A 22,915-nucleotide genomic window follows, 5' to 3' on the forward strand; every position below is an offset into this window, starting at 1 on the left:
TTTGATTTTGAGAACACCAAGTTGAAATGCCAAGCAACCAGCTATTAGGACAGCATTATCAAAGAATCCACTGAACTAAGGTTCTGTGAGAATTTTGTCAATAGGTACTTAGTTTGGCATCTAACTGAGAGCCCTGATCTAAGGCTTTTAGGATGTCATTTGAAAAAGTGAAAGTTGGGATATGTTCTAAGATTCTACAATGCACAGAGGTTAACAAAGTCACCCATAGTTCTGTGGATCTCTTTATGTTACCCTTCTTGTAAAACAATGCTGACTTGTGCTCCAAATATTGGCCACAACATTTTGTTTGGGGACCTACGGAAGATTATGGTTAAAAGAGGAGAGAATTAAATCACAGGTTGTGTGACAAACTGGAGCAATACTGCAGAGTCCTCCTTTTTATAGGAACATTTGAAAATGTTCAGCCTTTCTCTATTTGCTTCACTACCATCAATTTCAGTTCCTGTGTCATCCATGAATGTCTGGATACTAACATTAATGTCATGGATGGCCTTTACATATGACCAGAAGGTCTTCACATTTTGTGACAGGTTTCTTGATAAAATTCTACTACGGTAGTCGTGCAAGGCCTGACGCATTTCCCTGTTAGCCCACTATCATTCTTTTGTCACTGCTCTTAACTCTGGCCCTGTCAGTGGTTTATACTTATTGAGCAGTAGTTGCTGCTTCTTTAGAGGTTTCTTTAAGGAGATTTTATACCTTGGAGCATCCACACCATCAGTAACTGTTCTACTGGGTACATATCTATCCAATGCTCGGTCACGCATTCTTCACAACCTGAGCAACAGTCCCTCTACATGTTAATACCTACAGTTAAAAGTTTTGTTTTTCCTTCAGATGTGACATTACAGCCTCTATCAATGCTACTGAACATGTAAATCTTTGTAGTTGTTTTAGCTGCCATTTGCACATCAGAAACCGTTGTTGCCACTGCTTAGTTATGAACACATACTAGTTCAATATGGGCAGCCCAAATAAGAACAGTATGTACAGCCATCTGATATTTCCATAATCAATGGGCTTCCAAGGAGTTTCCATGAAAGACATTTAATATTGTTTTCTAGATCTCTTGTCACACCTATTTCCTTTTTTGAGGCATCAGACTTCTGAACAGTTTGATATGGCACACAATGAATTCCTCCCGTATGCCAGCCTCTTCAACTTATTAAGCACTCACACCCTACATCCTCAATTATTTGTTATATTCTAGTCTTTGCCTTCTCCTAGACTGTAGCCCTCTACATCTGCCTCTAGTATGTTGCCAAGAGAGTTATCCCCCTTATGTCTTAACATGTCCTATCAGCTTGTCAGTGTTTTCTTTATCGTCTTTTCTTCACCGGTTCTGTGGAGAACCTACTCATTCCTTATTAGTTCACCTAAATACCAATGTCCTTCTACAATACCACATCTTGAATGCTTCAGATCTTTTCCAATTTTCCCACAGTCCATGATTCACTATCATACAATGCTGTGCTACAAACATACATTTTCAGATTTCTTCCTCAGATTAAGGCTGAAGTTCAGTCCTGCATAGAAAACTTCTTTTGGTAAGGATGCCCTCTTTTGCCTATGCTAATCTGCTTTTTATAGCCTCCTTGCACCACCTGTCATGCATTATTTTGCTTCCAAGTTAGCTTCATCTGATATTAAATTTATTGCTCATCTCATTTCTACTAATCTTCATTACTTTTGTCTTCTTTTGGTTTACTCTTTATCCACATCTTGTACTCAGACTTTTCATTCCAATCAACAGATCCTGTAATGACAATATATCAGTGAATATTACTGTTGATATTCTTTCACCATGAATTTTACTTCTGCTCTTGAGTATTTTATTTCTGTCAATGCTCTTTCAATGTATATATTCAACAGTAGGGGCAAAAGGCTACAACCCTGTCTTACACTTTTTAATCTGAGCGTGTCGTTCTAGGCCCTCCCTTCTTTTTACGTATTCTTGGTTCTTGTGCATATTGTACATTATATGTCTTTCTCTGTAGCTAACTTCTATTTGTCCCAAAATTTTTAACACCTTGCATCATTTTATATTGTTGAAAATCTTTTCCAGTCTGAAAATTCTGTGTGTCTATTTTTCTTAATTCTTGCTTCTATTATCAATTGTAACTTTAGAACTGACACTCTGTGTGCCTACTTTTCTGAAACCCAAACTGATCATCTAACAGTCCTTTACTTTCTTTTCAATTCTTCTGAATATTACTTTTACCTACAACTTGAAGGCATGAACTGTTCATTTGATTACGCAATAGTTCTTGAACTTATCCACTCTTACTACAATCGGAATTGTGTGGATGATATTCTTCAGAGTCTGACAGTACGTCTCCAGACTCATAGATTCTACCCGTCAACTTGAATAGTCACTTGGTTACCATGCCTTCCACCCTCCCAATTACTTTAGAAATTCTGAAGGAACATTACCTATTCCTATTGCCTTATTTGATCACAAGACTTCCAAAGTGCTACTAAACTGTTAACTCTATTACTTGAACTCCTACGTATCCTACGCATGCAACCATTTCATCTTAGCATACATGCACTTACTGTTTATTTCTTTCCTAACTGACTTATGGTTCTGTATTCATGAACATTTCTGCACTCCCTTTTTCCAACAATCAGTTGATGTGTTTCTTCTATTACCTATGGTGTTTTCACAGTTACCTTCCTTGTACATATATTTGACTATCCAACTTCCGTTACTGCTGTTTTTAGAGCTGTGAATTCCTCTTCAACTCAACTGCCTACTGTGGTAGTCATTATCACAGTATCCATAGCCCCCGATGACTTAAAATGCAGCTCACAATTCCTCAGTGTTTCTGTATCCCACTGCTTTGCAAATTCTAAAGGTCTGTACCAAAATGATGCTGAAAAACATCACAACTAAGCAGAAAGACAATCAAAGAAACTTGTGCATTGATCATCTTGACAGGAAAGCCAATGACCATGAATTGTTCAGCCTTGTGACCACACATCGAGAACCATGGATTTTTTCGAACGAACCTCAGACAAAGCACCAAAGTGAGGAGTGGCACACTGAGACATCTTCTCAACCAAGAAAAGCTCAAATGAGTAAATCAAAACATTGCCGATTTGCTTTTATGACAGGAGGGGTATCACACATATAGAATTTGTTCCTCTAGGACAAACTTCAAGATGTCCTTGAAAAGCTCATGAAAAGAATCAATTGAGTGAGACCGGATATTGCAGATAAGTGGATGCTGTATCATGAAAAAATGTCACATGGTCACTTCTACCACAGAATTTTTTTACCTCAAAAGGCATTTTGATTGTTGCACAGTCCCTCTATTCACCCAATCCGAGTAGTCGTGACTTTTTTTCTTTTCCTGAAACTGAAAAATGTCATGTTGGGGCTCCAGAAAATATTCAAAGCAATGTGAGTGACATTTTAAAGGTCCTACCAGTTGAAGGCTTTCAGCACTCCTACTGAGACTGGGAACAACAATTATGCTAGTGTACAGCTGCCAAAGGGAACTACTTTGAAGGGGACCAAACTGTTTGAATAATAATAATAATAATAATAATAATAAAACTTTTGATAGATAAAAAAAATCAGTCTCAATACTTTTCTCACACATCTCGTACTTACGAGCTAACAGAAAGCTACGAATGTGTTTGATGGATTGTACAGGATGTCACGAGAAACAAATTGAGAACAGCACTCCTGGTCTGGAAACAAATTCAGTGACTGGATGAGTGTCACAGTTACATGGACCCATGGTATAAACCTGGCCACCTCTTCAGCAGCAAATGCGAATTTGTAGCCCGGTGGACAAGTGGAATTTCTTGCTAGGGGTCAAACAGTGTTCAGAGCATTAAATGGTGTTGAACATGCTCGCACCTCTGACAATGCTGTAGAGCCCACTAAGCCCAATGTCAAAACTTAAGTCTGCTACTGAAAAGGTAACCATATAATTTTGACCCTCAACAGTTTCATTTTAAGACTTTTTGGAAATGGGTTGTTCAATATACACTCTACAATTCCTCAAAGTCTGTCAGTATAATTTTGTTACAACCTCTATATGTAAATTATGATGTCTTTCTAGTTTGTTTTGCCACTCTTGCACCAGGATCCTATATGAAGCTCCTTTTAGACTTTATTCTAGCCTTGTTCTTAGACAGAAAGGAATTCATATCTCTCTCTCTCTCTCTCTCTCTCTCTCTCTCTCTCTCTCTCTCTCTCTCTGTGTGTGTGTGTGTGTGTGTGTGTGTGTGTGTGTGTGTGTGTGTATTTCGTTGAAGTTTGATACTTGATCCTTTTTTTATGGCTGGTGCCTGTAAAGACAAAATACATATAACAACTGGTAAAAAATGCTGCATACTTCCAAAAAATGTTGAATAATTATGAAGAGAGAATAGAGAATTACTTGTGCATTAGCATTTAAGGAGTCAGGTCTCCTTGCAATATTTTCTTAAACAACTCTGCAATGATGTCTTCTATGTTTCTGTTGATATAACAAGCATAAATAAGTTCTTCACTATTTTTTTGCTTTACTACTTTAAGGTAGGCAGTTTCTTTACAGTGAGGGGTAAATTGTAAGAACTAGACAAAGCTCTTGAGAAAATGAATGCAGGAAACCAAAAAGCTTAAAAATATAAATAATTTCATTATTAACAAACACACAATACTTACATAAAAACAATAATTGTTAATACAATAATTATCAAAATTACAGTTTTTATTGTTGGTCTAAACACGAACACAAAAATCATAAAATTTATTTGTATTTCCTGAAACAATACTTGTTCCATTTCTTAAAGGGAAACATGGTAGTATGTTAACTAAATGCATTACAAAGATATTTCCTTCCTGGAGGAATGCCAACTATAAGATTGTTTTTAGGAGTACATGTTTCTGGTATCAACTTTCCTATGTGTGCAGTATAGCCATGTTCTTTGGCATAAAGACAACGGTCAGTATCTATAACATACATGCACATATGTCCCTGAACTGTCTTAGCATTTTCAGATCCATGTGTCTGGTCTGCACAATGGCCTAATACTAAATAATCATGAACATTCAAGCTTGAATTGCGAAATTCTTTACTGCGAGGATAACACAAGACATGATTATCTTGGACACCTCCATAACAACACGGACAACATACAAATGCAGCCTTCTGAGTAATACAGCACTGAATTACTAAATCTGTTGCTACACCACATGCATGCAGAGATACACCAATATCAAATGATGCATCAAAGTAATCTAGATTTGTTTGACAAAGGTCAATATTTGACAATCCTAAGAGAGAGACTTTTTCCCAGGCACGATTCAAAGACTCCTCCTTATTTTCTAACAGGACTATGCGGCAACGTGGAAGCATATAAGCAAGTATTATACCCAAATGTCCAGTGCCTGAACAGAAATCAACTATAGTGAATCCAGGTTTTGCAATTTTTAAAACGGCTTTAGCTAAATTTTCCAACTGCTGTTTCTTCCTCAGCATTCTTGATGGTGGGATATTGCCACCTTCAGGCAGTGATCTGTATGGGAGGCATGACCAGTCAAATGGTACTTCATTTCCAAATGGCATCTGTGCTTTACGAGGGAATATTCCCAACTGTGAAACTATTCTCAATGACTCTTCAACTTCCGTTTGATGTGTAAATATCCTGCTCTTTGGTTTGTAACGTTTAGGATCACTTTTGTAAAGGCTGTATTCTTCCACCTGAGGAAGAACGTAACTGATATACGAGTAATCAGACACTCTACTTGTAATGTCTTTAATAACAGAGAGCGCTTCTCTCACACCATTCTGCAGCAGCATATTCTCATACCATTTTATCATTAAGGGAATGTGCTGCTTAAGATAAACCACATTAAGTGCTTGAAATAAAATGTGGATGCATGGCAGCAACATGATGTCTGCAAGTGTCATGTTTGGTCCTTCTGAAAATGTGTGTTCAATCACATTCGCCAGGTTACACTTAAGTGCATCATTTTTTTGCTTCCCAATATTGTGAATACGAACAGGTTGGCTCATGTGAATCTCAAAACGTGCCAAATCAAGAGGAAGCATTACTTCTCCTGACTGCAGTTTGGACCTAAGAATATGCTTAACAGTACCAACCATATCCACTTCACAGAAGCGTGTCCAAAGTGAAGACTCAGCTGAAGCTACAAGGCAGCCCTGACGAAAACCTAATAGCTGTTGTGCTCCAGAACTGGCAGGGCACATCTTAACAAGTTGGCGCAAAACACTGCATAGACCTGCTACACAAATTCTGCCAGAAACAGTTAGTATGAGTGGTAAGCGACACAGCTTAGAGGTAGGTGGAGGCTCACTGACTACACAATACTGTAATTTCGATATGTCAATGAGGAGCAGTTCATGATCATTAGTCTTCTTCACTATAAATGCCACTGACACTTCATTGTGCAACTGCAGGTAATCCACAGCAAACAGGCATACAGCTGTTTCCAGTGGTGCTAGCACATTAGCTGAACTTCCGGGCTCCTCTGCTACTTCTACATACAGTCCATCCATTTCTGTGAAAATAAAATAAAATAAAAATTTACATAGTTCTGAAATTTATGAACATACCTGCTATTGGTATTAGTTTCCAGAAATAAAGAACAGGAAATTTCATAGATTAAAAAAATGATTTAATGTTATTTACATCTGGATAAATTTTACTCTAAGCAAAAATGTTTTATTTTAAAAATGATAGTGAAGTAGAGCAGCACATATTTTACAATTAAACAGCCTAATCTGCAGCCTTTCTACAGTCTTGCTATAATTTTTTATGATATTAGAAATGTTGTTTACAAAACTTCTTAATTATACTTCCATGAGTAAAGATGTTCTCAACTGGAAATTATTCAAATTAACAAATCATTGCCAGAGGTGGAAGAAGTGAAAACCAACAGAAAATGTACTAGTACCAACTGAGGATTAATCTCATAACATACTACCAAGTTCTCTCTCCCTCTCCCTCGATGTAAACTTAAACTTATGAGTATACATGGCAACATAAGAAGAAACCTCTGAAAAAATAAAACCTTGCTTGTCATTACTTATGTCCGTCTCAGTGCTAGAGTGCATCCAGTCCTGCATTTGTATCCTTGCTGTTATGTTTTGAGTTGATGTGGTTGTCAGTAAATATTACCTATTCTATGTGCAGCTTTGGATATATGACAGCAAAATGCGCACTTTCAGCATCTGTCCTGTATTGTTGTTTAAGCAGCGCTTCTAAAAGTGCGTGGCTATAGTGATCCTGCGTTTGAAACTCAGTTTAGCAGATCAGAAAGTGGAGCAGAATGTGATGTTAATTCCATGCAAACTGGTGGTGATGACTGTTCATCAGCTGACACAGTTTGAGATGTGCCCACTAGTGGTATAAAATAAATCACAGCTATAAACATTTGAAGCTATTCTGAAATTCATGGTATGACTTCACATCTATAAAGAAAGTAAAAAAATCAGTCAAAGCCCAGTGCACAAGTATATTTACAATTTTATTTATGGTCACCTTAAAACATTTGTATCTCGTTATTGTAAGCTTTAAGGACTTTTGTTGTCTAGAACGTATTTTGCTAGCTACAGATCCACACATACTGGTATAATAATTCATTTCTTTAAATAAAATGTTACTTTTCTACAGCACTACTCACATCAAAATGACTGTGGAAAGTCTATCAGGGTATATACATGGACAAGAGAGAGAGGGGGAAAAAAAAATAATTAAATGACAACATAGTTTCCTTGGAAGCTGTATACATATCAATTCTTCACGTGCTTGCGGTTTTATACACTGGCGTAGAACTTCCTGACATTTTAGCAAATGAAATCCAGCAACAAACGACTCATTTTGGAAATGTCTTTGATGCGCAGCATAATGTACACTTCATATTTTTGCATTATGAAAGTATAAATACAAATTCCACTAAATACAGCACGGTAGCTTCTGAAGTGCAGAAATTGAGATTATGATGTGCTTCAGTCAGCCAGCCGTAGCTCATGTCACGTGATTTCACCTGCCAATGACAGCATATATGATATTCAGAGCAAGAACATGTGATGTAGTTGGCCAATAGCAACATTACTGTTAAGTAGTTTGAACACATAAAAAGAAAAAGTTAATGTTTTAAATGAAATATACGAGGGTTGGAACTTTAATAGTGGCAACTATTGATTTACAGCTCGTAAATAGACACGTGTTTCAATGTTTTACTGATCTTCAAAGTAGTCACCAGCATTGTGTATAACCCACTGCCAGTGATGTGGAAGTCATTGGATACTCTTAGCAGTGCCAGTTATGTTTTCAGTTTAAGCAGCGCGGTCTATTGCCCGACGATTTTGTAGCAGTTCTGAAGCGAATGCCGTGAAGCGTTTCCTTCAGTTTAGAAATTGAGTTGAACTTACGAGGGTTTAAGCACTTTGCAGTCCCATCAGTTAAACAAATCAGTAACAGCTTGCACTGCACATGCTTGAGCACTGTCCTGTAAAATGATGGTCAGGTCCTGCAGAAAGTGTCATCACCTCTGTCTCTAAGCTGGTCATAGGTTTTGTTCCAAATATGAACAGCATAGAGACAGAAGTGACAACGCTTTCTGCAGGACCTGACCATCATTTTATAGGACAGTGCTCAAGCATGTACAGTGCAAGCTGTTACTGATTTGTTTAACTGATGGGACTGCAAAGTGCTTAAACCCTCGTAAGTTCAACTCAATTTCTAAACTGAAGGAAACACTTCACGGCATTCGCTTCAGAACTGCTACAAATTCACTGGGCAATAGACCGTGTCGCTTGAACTGTCAATACAACTGGCACTGCTAAGAGTATCCTACAACTTCCACATCGTCGGCAGTGGGTTATACACAATGCTGGTGACTACTCTGAAGGTCAGTAAAATTTTGAAACACGTATCTATTTTGTACGAGCTGTAAATAATAGCTGCCACTATTAAAGTTCCAACCCTCGTATATAACAGTGTAGCTACAAGAAAGGCTAATATATATTTTCCCTTTAAATATGTGAAACACAAATGTGCAAGTAAAATTTTGAATAATGAAAAAAATGGCTGGTCTTCTGGATAGGAAATTCTTCTATGTGGCTGGTCCTCAAAGTGTTAAGTTTTGAATAAGAGTCAAACGCTCCGTGATTTGAGATCATTGCACATTCTCACATGTAACGTAATTAATTTTACTTAAAACAAAACTTACTTTGAAAGTACCGCTTCTAGAACCATCATTTGCAATATTTTCCTGCAACTTGTTAAGAGCCCAACATACAAGCGACAGCAGTCATCCCTTAAATGCGATATCGCCTATAATCACTCACTTGCCTTGATATTCCACACGAGCAATTTGCCAAGCATTTTCAATCAGTATTATGAACGCCACTGTATCATGAAGTACTGCTATGGAAAATGAAGTGCTATGTTTAATAGCAGTTGCAGCTGATTTCCATATCCCCATTAATACTTCTCAAAGATAAATATTAAATAAATAAACATTATAATTTATTAAACTTGTTTTGAAACACTTTGTCCTCTTAACATTACAGTAGGTACATATGTCACTCTGTTTACAAGTTAGAAACTTTAATAATGCGTGTAATTATTTCATAAAATAAATTAGAATCATGAAAGGGAGCCCACTATATCATATCTGTGAACTTCTCACCAATTCTATTTCTATAGTATAAGCTTTACAATGCTAATTTTTGCAAAATTAGAGGGTGTATTTTGTGTTACTTCTTAATGTAAATGGTAACATCGGCTTCCACTTCACTTCCTAGAGCAGTTCGTGGCCCACAGGTAACTTTAAATTCCAACATAAATTCCTTACTCAATGTGTGCAAAGTGAAACGAAACAAATCCGCACAACCATGCTTCATAAACAGATAAATGAGTCACTGCAATATTGCCACGTACCACTGCTAACCAGCCAGGTAGAAATAGCGCATACATGAATTGATCCATCAGCTTGCCTGGGATTTTCACCTGACCAGCTATCAGCAACTTATTGGTGTGATTTGCCCACTTACACGCAATCTACGAATCGATTCGTCACCCATGCAATGGACTGTTGCAAAAGGGTTGCTTGTGTGTGGGGCCCTTCACAAATGTAAATAGTTGTGACATCAAAAAAAAGTTTATTGTTGCAAAGTTTGCATAGTCTTTGTCCTAAAGTCTTCGATGCATTTTGCTGTCAGCAAACACTTGTGTGTGCACTGTGTTTTGTTGTTGTAAACTGCACATTTTCTTTGCAACCAAAGTTTTATTTTCATGTTAATTCTATTGTTTGTATTTTATAGCTGCAGTAGTGGGCAAAAGCAAAATTCTTTGTTAAAGTATTAGTTCTTACCAGTCAAAATTACAAAAATTTATCCCAAAACTAAAACAATGAAAAATTCCTGTGGTTTTCCCAGATGAAAAAATTTGCGTATTTACCCTGGTTCCCTCAGGGCATATACACCCTGCTCTAAGTTTACATTTGGTATGGTATAAACGTTTCATCTGTATTCCAATGCACATTTCCAACCAGCAGCTGAGTCTGGTTCATATTCTATGAAAAATCTCTGTCCTTAATTGTCATCAAAGCAGCACCGATGCATTCAATGCTCTACTAGTATTCGTACATGTGGAAGTTCACAAACAATCTCTCTGGCATATCCCCAAATGAAAAAATCTCTGAAATCAGATCACCTTGGATGATATGTAAACAAAGCTAATTCATGCATCTAACTTAACCAAATCTGTTTTTACATGTAAGTCCCCCAAAGTTAAAATTGTTTTATTTTTTTCTATAAATGCCTGGTGTGTAACAAAGTGATTTTCAAAACCATTTTAGAAAGTAAACCACTCTCGACTAGACAAAAATTGATATTTTACTGCCTGCTGCAGGTTCTTTTCATTTCAAAATTGAGAACAAAACAATATTTCCTGTGAATCTTAATGGTAGCCCAATTCATTCATTTCACACTTGATAGAACCACCAGAATAAAAAGCCTCCATACATCTGGAAAAAGAAGATTGAGTGTTTATGGAAAAAGTTCAAGGCAATCGTAAAATGCGTTTTAGACAGGTACGTGCTGAGTAAAACTGTGAGGGACGGGAAAAACCCACCGTGGTACAACAACAAAGTTAGGAAACTACTGCGAAAGCAAAGAGAGCTCCACTCCAAGTTTAAACGCAGCCAAAACCTCTCAGACAAACTGAAGCTAAACAATGTCAAAGTTAGCGTAAGGAGGGCTATGCGTGAAGCGTTCATTGAATTCGAAAGTAAAATTCTATGTACCGACTTGACAGAAAATCCTAGGAAGTTCTGGTCTTACGTTAAATCAGTAAGTGGCTCGAAACAGCATATCCAGACACTACGCGATGATGATGGCATTGAAACAGAGGATGACACGCGTAAAGCTGAAATACTAAACACCTTTTTCCAAAGCTGTTTCACAGAGGAAGACCGCACTGCAGTTCCTTCTCTAAATCCTCGCACACACGAAAAAATGGCTGACATCGAAATAAGTGTCCAAGGAATTGAAAAGCAACTGGAATCACTCAATAGAGGAAAGTCCACTGGACCTGACGGGATACCAGTTCGATTCTACACAGAGTGCGCGAAGGAACTTGCCCCCCTTCTAACAGCCGTGTACCGCAAGTCTCTAGAGGAACGGAGGGTTCCAAATGATTGGAAAAGAGCACAGATAGTCCCAGTCTTCAAGAAGGGTCGTCGAGCAGATGCGCAAAACTATAGACCTATATCTCTTACGTCGATCTCTTGTAGAATTTTAGAACATGTTTTTTGCTCGCGTATCATGTCATTTCTGGAAACCCAGAATCTACTATGTAGGAATCAACATGGATTCCGGAAACAGCGATCGAGTGAGACCCAACTCGCCTTATTTGTTCATGAGTCCCAGAAAATATTAGATACAGGCTCCCAAGTAGATGCTATTTTTCTTGACTTCCGGAAGGCATTCGATACAGTTCCGCACTGTCGCCTGATAAACAAAGTAAGAGCCTACGGAATATCAGACCAGCTGTGTGGCTGGATTGAAGAGTTTTTAGCAAACAGAACACAGCATGTTGTTATCAATGGAGAGACGTCTACAGACGTTAAAGTAACCTCTGGCGTCCCACAGGGGAGTGTTATGGGACCATTGCTTTTCACAATATATATAAATGACTTAGTAGATAGTGTTGGAAGTTCCATGCGGCTTTTCGCGGATGATGCTGTAGTATACAGAGAAGTTGCTGCATTAGAAAATTGTAGCGAAATACAGGAAGATCTGCAGCGGATAGGCACTTGGTGCAGGGAGTGGCAACTGACCCTTAACATAGACAAATGTAATGTATTGCGAATACATAGAAAGAAGGATCCTTTATTGTATGATTATATGATAGCGGAACAAACACTGGTAGCAGTTACTTCTGTAAAATATCTGGGAGTATGCGTACGGAACGATTTGAAGTGGAATGATCATATAAAACTAATTGTTGGTAAGGCGGGTACCAGGTTGAGATTCATTGGGAGAGTGCTTAGAAAATGTAGTCCATCAACAAAGGAGGTGGCTTACAAAACACTCGTTCGACCTATACTTGAGTATTGCTCATCAGTGTGGGATCCGTACCAGGTCGGGTTGACGGAGGAGATAGAGAAGATCCAAAGAAGAGCGGCGCGTTTCGTCACTGGGTTATTTGGTAACCGTGATAGCGTTACGGAGATGTTTAATAAACTCAAGTGGCAGACTCTGCAAGAGAGGCGCTCTGCATCGCGGTGTAGCTTGCTCGCCAGGTTTCGAGAGGGTGCGTTTCTGGATGAGGTATCGAATATATTGCTTCCCCCTACTTATACTTCCCGAGGAGATCACGAATGTAAAATTAGAGAGATTAGAGCGCGCACGGAGGCTTTCAGACAGTCGTTCTTCCCGCGAACCATACGCGGCTGGAACAGGAAAGGGAGGTAATGACAGTGGCACGTAAAGTGCCCTCCGCCACACACCGTTGGGTGGCTTGCGGAGTATCAATGTAGATGTAGATGTAGGTAGATGCAAATCAGCAAACTATAATTCGACACTGCAAATATTTGATGGAGTACAATTCTTTGAAACACCTTTCATGCAAAGAATTCTTCCAAAAACAATATACTACACAGCTGGATGGGGGTTATTCACCAGCCCCATGTAGAGAACTACTTCAATGTACTGGAAGCACTCAGCAAAATGGCTATTAGGAATGTTGTTAAAATATTCAGACATAAAAGAGGTTCAAACAGTCTCACTTTTGTCCACCCAAGCATACAGAATGTAAATCTGTTAACTGACGTTTAAAACCAAATTTCAGGAATGTGAGGGTGAATGGTCACAAACAAAAATTTATGACCCAGCCATCCAGATAATTCATTAAGAACTCTGTCCTATAATTTCTGTAGGGAGCTGGACATCTCATAACATTTAAAAATCTGAACCTCAGTCACCTCCACACCATCCAAGTGGGCAGTTAAACAAGTTATTTCGTCTTTCATGAATATGAAATGTAATCAGTTAAAATTTGGATCGGTAAAATTTGTATTCTGTAATTATTATACACTGGAGCATCGTACTGCAGGTGCGGGAAGCCATTGATCATTACTATGCCGTATCTGCACTTAACGGCCAGAACATTTTGACCATCTACATAATAGCTGATATGTCCAGCTTTGGCACAGATAACAGTGGTGACACGTCATGGCATGGAAGAAATGAAGCCTTGGTAAGTCACAGGAGGAAGCCGGCACAAGATCTGCACACACAAGACACCTAATACCCATAAATTCCGGGGGAGCGGGTGATGAGCTCTGGCACCACATTCAATCAAATCCCAGATGTGTCTGATCGGGTAGCTGAGTCGTCAGCGTGGCAGAATGTCAATCCTAAGGGCCCGGGTTCGATTCCGGGCTGGGTCGGAGATTTTCTCCGCTCAGGGACTGGGTGTTGTTTTGTCCTAATCATCATCATTTCATCCCCATCAACGTGCAAGTCGCCGAAGTGGCGTCAAATCTAAAGACTTGCACCAGGCGAACGGTCTACCCGACGGGAGGCCCTAGCCACATGACATTATTATTATTACCTTTAGGAAACAAGGTCATCATGAAGGGATGTACAAGGTCTGCAATCTGTGTACAGTACTCGTTAACCAATTCTTTCCATGCTTACTAGTGTTATAGGAATGGATAATGTGCTTTTGGGTCTTCTTGATCTTTAGTTTATTCTTTACTTTGTTTTCAAAACATTCTGAAAACGTTGAAGAGGACTTTATTTTTTTTTTCATGTGAGTGTTCTCCCACAAGAAAGACAAAATATCTGGCAGCAAAATGGTACTACAGTTTTACATAATGTGGACAAAGAAAAAGCGTACATTGTACATTATTATGTTGCAAATGTTTGTTTAATTAAACTGTTTCAACAGTGTGAAGTCAACTCTATTGGAGGAGAAAGAGTTCTGATGTTATTTGACACTAAGAGAGCACAAGAATACACAAAGAATAAAGTAAACAGGCATATGTACTGCCTTCTAAATATTGTTCAATGTGTTTGTAAGTAAATATTTTCTCAATCAAATAAAAGTTGATGTTTTGAAGTGTTTGGACAACTCTTTTGCCATTCTTTCTGTTCTCAGCTGTATGAAGAATTTATCACAAGACCTTTGTGAAAAATATCCACTATGAAAATTGTTAATGAACTAGTATTATTGCTAGATCCTTAATTCTATTATTCTGGTCTTACATTTTGTAAGGATGTCTACCTTTTAACCAAACTTTCACTACTTATGTGCCAAACTGTACAACACTCAGAACTCCTATTCAATTTTCACAACAAAGCATAAACAAAAGAGCACACTTGTCAAATGAATGAATGTTGGAGATTGATTGAACTTAACTATTAGTCAAAATTTTTGAGGTGTTGACAATTTATGATAGATATGTTTTCTGAATTTATGTACTACACATTTCAATTCAAAGACTGTTATCATTTACATTATGCCAATAACAGAAAGTTACAAAAACAAAATCAATTTAACTTTGTTAATTTGCAGTTACTGAATTTAAAAATGACATTGAAATTCAAATATTAGTCCTTTTTTTGCAGCAATTATGTATAACTACAATTTTCTGATAAATATTGAACTCCACATCTAAGCAGCTTGCCAGTAATGTCTGAGTGTGTCTAATATCATCGCACAACAAGGTACATGCTCTGCATGCGTTTAGAACATGATCAGTAGTGTTGTTGTGTTAAATTACATCTTTTGTTTTAAAAAAGGGCTTTAGTCTAGTGTTCTGGCCTTAAGATAGGCGACCAGGGCAAAAAATGTACACTACATGTATGCTGTACTACAAATTAATCCAACCTCAATGTGTAGATGTCATTGTGATGGATGCCATTTGGCCGGCTGATGACACTTACTGACCACACTAATGAATTACTTATATCCACAAAGGAATACCTTTAAAGAAGAACAAGACTTGTATATCCTAATATACACACTGTCACCCACCTTGCACCTCATTACAAAGAATGTCCAATCTGAATCTTCAGAAAAGGTTCTTCTCAGCCCTAATAAATGCTAAACAGAAAATTTAGTCCTCCTACAGTCATAAATGACAAAAGGGGAGCTCAATTACCTCATCAGGCAGCTGATAATTTTTCATGTATTTTCATGTTTTCTCGTATGATACATACAACACGAACCACACTCTCAAAAATGAGAGCCAATCAAGAAATTTAAGCTTCAATTTCAGATTATGTGACTCAAAAAATTACAGAAATCATATTCTATTCAGCATTCCAAAATTCTAAAACAGTAATTTGTTGTTAGCTTACACCTCTCACACAATACATAGCTTGCTGCCTTTGAAGTGTTTACAACTAGCAGAGTACGTACCAAATTAATCTGTCTATTCAAACTCCACTTGCCAATTGCCTTTGAATTCGGCGTAGCATTCGATGATCTAGTATTTTCTGCCTTACATACACAACAGTTGTAGAGACAAATCCAGTAGCAAATGCCAATCCTTCAAATATCCAGAAGTTTCTTTCCTCAAGCCAAGTTACCTTGTCACAACTGAAACAAGATTCCAGGAAAAATACAAAACAATCAGCACAAATCATAAAAGTAAACACTGTTTAACTTCTCATGGCTGGGGTTCAAATCATGTAGAATTTTTTAAAGAACATCATAGTTCACCAATGACTGTATAAATTAATTTCAATATCAGCCTTAAGGTCAAAACTGCAACTATGAAATAAATACCTCCTGCAGTCAACAGTGAATATAACAAGTGCACCTGTAGTATAGGAGCAGTGTAGTCAAATGTCAAAGTTAATAGTCAACTGAAGTGGGCAAATAGTTTGGTGACACTATTAAAGTTACTAATGCTACTAGAATACTAACGCATGAAGTTCAACAAATAAACACAAAAGGTTTCTGGGTATAGTGACATGCCCCATCACACAATAACAATATTTCTCGATTTTCAAAAAGCATTTGACTCAGTGCCACACCTACACTTATTATCAAAAGTTCGATCACATGGGGTACCAAGTGAAATTTGTAACTGCAATGAGGACTTTTTGATAGGGAGGATGCAACAGTTTATTTTGCATGGAGAGTCATCGTCAGATGTAGAAATAACTTCAGATGTGCCCCAGGGAAATGTGTTTGAACCCTTGAAGTTCATGTTGTTTATTAAAGACCTTGCAGACAAATATAATAGTAACCTCACACTTTTTGCAGATGCTGCAGTTATTTATAACAAACTACTATCTGAAAGAAGCTGCATAAATATTCAGTCAGATCCTGATAAGATTTCAAAGAGGTACAAAGATTGGCAACTTGTTTTAAATATCCAGAAATGTAAAATAGTGCTCTTCATGAAAATCCTACGACTATAATATCAATGAGTCATTGCTGAAACCTGCAAACTCATACAAATACCTGGGTGTGACACTTTTTAGGGATATGAAATGGAACGATCACATAGGCTCAGTCATGGGTAAAGCAGGTAGTGGATTTTCGTTTCTTGGTAGAATACTGGGGAAGAGCAATGAGCCTACAAAGTAGACTGCTTATAAATGACTTGTGCAACCAGTTCTAGAATACTGCTCAAGTGTGTAGGGCCCCAACCAAATACGACCAACAGGGAATATTGAACATATACCGAAAAGGGCAGCATCAATGGTCACAGGTCAGTGTGATCAGGGGGACAGAGTTAATGAGATAGTGAAGAAACTGAACTGGCAAACTGTTGAAGACAAACATAAACTATCACGAGAAAGTCTATTAGCGAATTTTTAAGAACCAGCTTCAAATGATCATTCTACAAAAATACTACAATCTCCTAAGTATTGCTCACATGTGGATTGTAAGGATAACATTACAATAATTACTGCTTGCATAGAGGCATTCAAAAAATGCTCCACACGGTAATGGAACAGGCAGAAACCCTAATAACTGGTACAGTGGGATGTACCCTTTGCCACGTACATCACAGTAGTTTGCAGAGTATAGACGCAGATGTAGAACAGTCACTGAATAAAACAAACATTTTGACCACAGCTGCGTGGTGTTCCTCTCAGTCTGGTCGTAATTTCGTTGCCCGGAGGCCATTATATTTCTTCATGACTCTTCCATTGAGCACATTACATTGCAGGGGATGTAGAAGCACAAGATTTTGAGCGGTCATTTAAAAATTAAAACATCCTAAAAACATGAACAGAGAGGGGATTGCTTTAGCTTGCACCATCCTGGCTGACACCCATCAGAACCCAACCAGGTGCATAAGCAACTTGAGACATGAGTTTTACCAAGAAAAAACAGCAATTGCACAACCTATTTCTCGCATGAGGAAAATGTTTATCTACAAACCATTTGGTGATGACTGCCAGTTGTGGCATCTACTGTATGGGCAAAAACACTATAACCCACTCTCTCCGTCAAAACAGTAACAATTTCATGCTCCGTGCACAGTGGACAATGTGGATGGGACAAGATGTTTGAAACCTTGCGTTCAGGCTTGTAAGCATAGGTCAAGGTCTAAAACTTAACATGACAGAATTATTTCCATATAGATTAACTATCTTATTACAAAACTTCTTGCTGAACTGAAATGCTAATGCATTTCAGAAATAAACACAAATATCAAAAGCAAATATTCAAAAACTACTCCCAAGCTCAGACGATGTTCTGAATACAACTTACCTTCTAATGACATTTGAGCCAGAGTTTGTGCACCTTAAAACTTCCTTATAATGTGTAGGCAGGCATGCAGCTATCATCCTGCTGCGTATTTCAAATGCTGAAATGCACAATACACATCCATTTCACAGTTAATTGACTTCCTTAATTAAATTACACTGTTGCATAAGTTATAATAGTTAAAACACTATGACGAATTCTAACACTTCACTTCAGCCTGACAACATTAAGAAAATATCACAAGAAATTATGTACAAGCAAGGAAGAGTCATGTATTATCAACGAATACATAAATTGTGAATGTCTAAAATGTTCATTTCAGTTGTGGGCTAGTTTTTGGTTTACAAGAGGACTGTTAGGTTATTGTCTGACAATAGCGTCTTCAAGATAAAAACCAGTATTCATTGATAAATATGAAATTGTTACGGCAAGAAGAGAGAAGAAACCACCAAATCTGTTATCATGTGATTGGAGATGACTGGTTATAGATGTCCAAATGTCTAATCCACTCTATACTGTTACTTTTAAAATAATTTAAATTTTAATGCAGTAATATCAGTTCTTAATGCTATCATGTTAATTCAGTATCTGCCTAAAAAAGTTTACATTACTACAAACAAGCATTACACACATTAAATTTACATAAAATGTGAAGTTGATGAAATAAAATCTGTGAATTGTCCTTAACTGTTATTTAATTTCCATGGTAGAAGTATGCTTATAATTCACTGAAGAGTTCAGTTATCCTCATGGTTGCAGGTTTAGAAGAAAAAGGGAAAGAGACCATCCTTTGCTGAGGTCCTACTTAAATTTATGTAAAAAACGTAAGCTGTAGTAAGCTGTAAACTTTTTTCTTTCATTATTTTGTTGGGAGTCTCGGCAACAAAACTTTCAAAAAGGTTTGACTTTAAGTGTAAAATTTGTTTTGGAAGTCGAAAAGTGCTCTCTTTTGCAAATACTGGATGAATGAAGTTCATGTATTTGTGTGCCATCGGATACACTGCCTCAAGACAACACACGACTGCTAACTGTAATATTTGACTTACTATGTTACGCTTTTAACATAAGATTATTCCTCTCGATGAGTAGATTATGACAGATTTTAAATTTGGTCAATAATCATGTGAAATACAGAAAATTGAAATTTTGTTGCCCTTGCACTGCAACTGGTATCTTACTCTGAGACAGCATTTTAGTAACATAGATATGAATTCCACATTTTCTCTAATGACTAAACAATATAAAAATCCACATGAAAATTTTATATCTCCAAGTTCTCTCCAGCCAAATATGTTGAACCAAAATCAATTTTTACACCCTTACATAATTATAAAAAATTTAACTGTTGCAACAATGCCTGTTACACAGCATGGTAACTGCAGAGATTGGTTGGTTGGTCTAAAAGAGGGGGAAAGGGACCAAACTGCTAGGTCATCAGTCCCTTGTTCTGAATAAAACAATGCCACAAGGGTGAGAATAAAACAAGCAAGACTGACAGCACAAAACAGAGGGAAAGAAAAAACCACAAGAACAACGGAAGGATAACAAACACTTACATGGACAAAAGGGGAGAAGAAAAACACATAAACGCAACAGGTAGAAAGAGATTAAAATGATAAAACAGATTACCATAGCTGGCTCACCATGAAAATAAAAAGGAGAAGCCAGCTACTCTGCAACACATTAAAACCTCCACCCTAAAAACACTAGGGTGGAGGACACAGAGGGACAAAGGACATGCGCTAAAACTTAGGTCAAATGACAAAACCCACCCTCACAAATAAAACATAAAACTAAATCAGCTGATGAGGTGTTGTCAGATACAATTAGCGGCAATGAGTCCGGTAACCAAAGATTTTGTCGCAGGGCAGTCAAAACGGGACAGTGCACCAGAATATTGGCCACAGTCAACCGAGCGCCACATCGACACTGAGGCACGTCTTCACGGCACAGGACGTAGCCATGGGTCGACCAAGCATGGCCGACGCAGAGCTGGCAGAGACCCTGTAAGACGCCCGCATAGAGGACTGCCACACATTCGTAGCCTCCTTAACGGCATGCAGTTTGTTGTGTGTACTGAAACTATGCTATTCCATCTCCCAAATCCGAAAACCTGGCAGTGTAAAAACGAATGCAGATCAGTTATTGGAATGCAAATCTCCATAAGTGGTTTCCGTGTAGCCTGTTGGGACAGCCTGTCACCAAGTTCGCTGCCTGGGATTCCGGCATTTCCCGGGATCCACACAAACACCACTGAACTACCGGACCGTTCCAGGGCATAGATGGACTCCTGGATGCTCACTACCAAAGGATGACGAGGGTAGCATTGGTCAATAGCTTGTAGGCTGCTCAAGGAGTCAGTACGCAGAAGAAACGACTGCCCAGAGCATGAATGGATGTGCTCAAGATCGCGAGATTAGCCACCAGCTCTGCAGTGAAAACACTGCAGCCATCGGGCAAGGAATGCTGTTCAATATGTCCTCCATGGACATATGCAAAGCCGATGTGACCATCAGCCATCGAGGCATCAGTGTAAACCACTTAATGGCCTCAGTACATTTCAATAATTGAGAGGAAGTGACGACGGAGAGCCGCGGGGTGTATTGAGCCCTTTGGACCATGTGAGGGATCCAGGCGAAGCTGCAGCCTAGGTGTACACCATGGAGGTGTATGAGAATGAACCTCGAGTTTAGGTAGTAAACGCAAGCACTCCAGTTCAGACAGAAGAGATTGGACGTGACCTGCAATTGGAAGCCCTGACCTGGGCCGCCGATGTGGGAGACGAACCACCGTGGGTGGGAAAAGGAGACGGTAATTCAGATGCGCAGGAGAACTACGAACATGTGCAACATAACTGGGGAGCAGTTGTGCACGCCTGACCTGCAGTGGAGGGACTCCAGCCTCTGCCAGGACGCTGGTCACCGGACTCATCCTAAAAGCTCAAGTAACTAGTCGAATGTCACAGTGGTGAACCGGGTCGAGTAAACGCAGCACTGAGGGTAACGCAGAACCATAAACCAGACTCCCATATTCAAGGCGTGAATGAACAAGGGCTCTGTATAGCTGCAGCAGTGTAGAGTGATCTGCACCCCAGTTGGTTGAAAACAAGTCCTAAGAATCGATATGTCTCCACTACAGTGCGGGGAACATCAACGAGATAAAGTTCTGGTTCCGGATTAATGGTACGATGCCAATAGAAGCGCATAACACACGACTCTGCGGCCGAAAACTGGAAGCTGTAGGCTAGAGCCCATGACTGCACCTTGTGGATGGCTCCCTGTAGGTGCCGCTCAGCAACACCAGTACTGGTGGAGCAGTACAAAATGCAGAAGTCATTTTCATACAGAGAGGGTGAGACAGACAGCTCTACAGCTGCTGCTAGACCATTAATGGCCACTAAAAATAGAGATACACTCAATACAGAGCCCTGCAGGAACCCATTCTCCTGGATATGGAGGGAACTATGGGAGGCACCAACTTGGACACGGAAAGTACAAAGTGACAGGAAATTCTGGATACAAATCAGGAGCTGGCCTCAGAAACTCCACTCGTATAATGTGGCAAGGATATGATGCCGCCAGGTGGTATCATATACTTTACGTAAATCAAAAAAGGCAGCAACAAGGTGTTGGCATCTGGAAAAGGCTGTTCGGATGGCAGACTCGAGGGACACAAGATTATCAGTGGTAGAGCGACCCAGGTGTAAACCGCCTTGGCATGGAGCCAGTAGGTCACATGACTCCAGGATCCAGCCCAACCACCATCACACCATATGTTCCAGCAGCTTACAAAGAAAGTTGGTGAGGCTGATGGGCCGATAGCTATCCACACAATCAGTTTTTGCCAGGTTTGAGCACTGGTATGATGGTGTGCTCCCGCCAGTGGGATGGAAAGGAGCCACCACACCAGATCCGGTTGAAGATTACTAGGAGATGTCACTTGTAGTCAGACGAGAGATGTTTAATCATCTGACTGTGGATCCGATCTCGCCCAGGAGCTGTGTCAGGGCAATGAGGAGCTCCCACTTTGTAAATGGGGCATTATAGGGTCCACTGTGGCATGTACTGAATGAGAGGACTTTCCCTTCCATCCGTCGTTTGAGACTACAGAGGTGCGAGCATAGTGCTCAGCAAAGTGCTCGGTAATCGCGTTTGTGTCGGTGGATAACATGACATATATGTTAACACCAGGAACACCTGTTGGGGTCTGGTACCCAAAAACTCATTTGATCTTTGCCCAGACTTGGGAAGTTGATGTATGGCACCCAATGGTCGACACATACCTCTCCCAACATTCTTGTTTTCATCGTTTGATAAGCTGGCGAACGCGGAGCTGTTTAAAGGGTATGAGGTGCTCCAGGGAAGGGTGCCGCTTATGCCGCTGCATAGCTCGCCGACACTCTTGAATTGGCTCAGTGACTTTTGGTGACCACCAAGGGACTGTCTTTTGCCGGGGGCACCCTAAAGAACGAGTGATCGCATTGTAAGCCGCATAAACGATAATTGTAGCTGCTCAGCCACCAAATCAATGTTACCATGTGGGAGAGATTCAACAGCAAGTCCATGGGCCTGATGCCGGGGAAGTGACAGGAAGATGGGAAAGTGGCCACTACCACACAGGTCGTCATATGCTCTCCAGTGGATAGATGGGAGAAGGCCAGGACTGCAAACCAAGA

General features: G+C 39.2%; 2 protein-coding genes across 2 annotated transcripts in view; both read right to left on the reverse strand.

Annotated features, from left to right (window-relative positions):
- Window positions 1–4,638: 4,638 nt before the first annotated feature.
- LOC126426752 (glutathione S-transferase C-terminal domain-containing protein homolog) lies at window positions 4,639–7,602 on the reverse strand. Its single transcript, XM_050088773.1, has 3 exons — window positions 6,966–7,602; window positions 6,843–6,861; window positions 4,639–6,544 (listed from the first exon to the last, which is right to left on the reverse strand). The coding sequence occupies exons 1-3, from the start codon at window positions 7,110–7,112 to the stop codon at window positions 4,830–4,832; spliced, it is 1,881 nt and encodes a 626-aa protein (XP_049944730.1). The 5' UTR covers window positions 7,113–7,602; the 3' UTR covers window positions 4,639–4,829.
- LOC126480908 (protein JTB) overlaps window positions 6,408–22,915 on the reverse strand; it is a 44,987-nt gene continuing 28,479 nt past the window's right edge. The window contains exons 3-5 of the mRNA XM_050104315.1: window positions 18,244–18,340; window positions 15,928–16,107; window positions 6,408–6,544 (exon numbers count right to left, since the gene is read on the reverse strand). Of these exons, the coding sequence (XP_049960272.1) occupies window positions 15,945–16,107; window positions 18,244–18,340 (260 nt within the window). The 3' untranslated portion in view covers window positions 6,408–6,544; window positions 15,928–15,944. The remainder of the gene's footprint in view (window positions 6,545–15,927; window positions 16,108–18,243; window positions 18,341–22,915) is intronic.

This window comes from Schistocerca serialis, chromosome 1 (assembly GCF_023864345.2).
Source record: "Schistocerca serialis cubense isolate TAMUIC-IGC-003099 chromosome 1, iqSchSeri2.2, whole genome shotgun sequence".
NCBI classification, from domain to species: Eukaryota; Metazoa; Arthropoda; class Insecta; order Orthoptera; family Acrididae; genus Schistocerca; species Schistocerca serialis.

Excerpts from the sequence above, each read along its gene's own strand:
- LOC126426752 (XM_050088773.1), bottom strand. The coding sequence starts at position 7,112 with ATGCAGGACTGGATGCACTCTAGCACTGAGACGGACATAAGTAATGAC.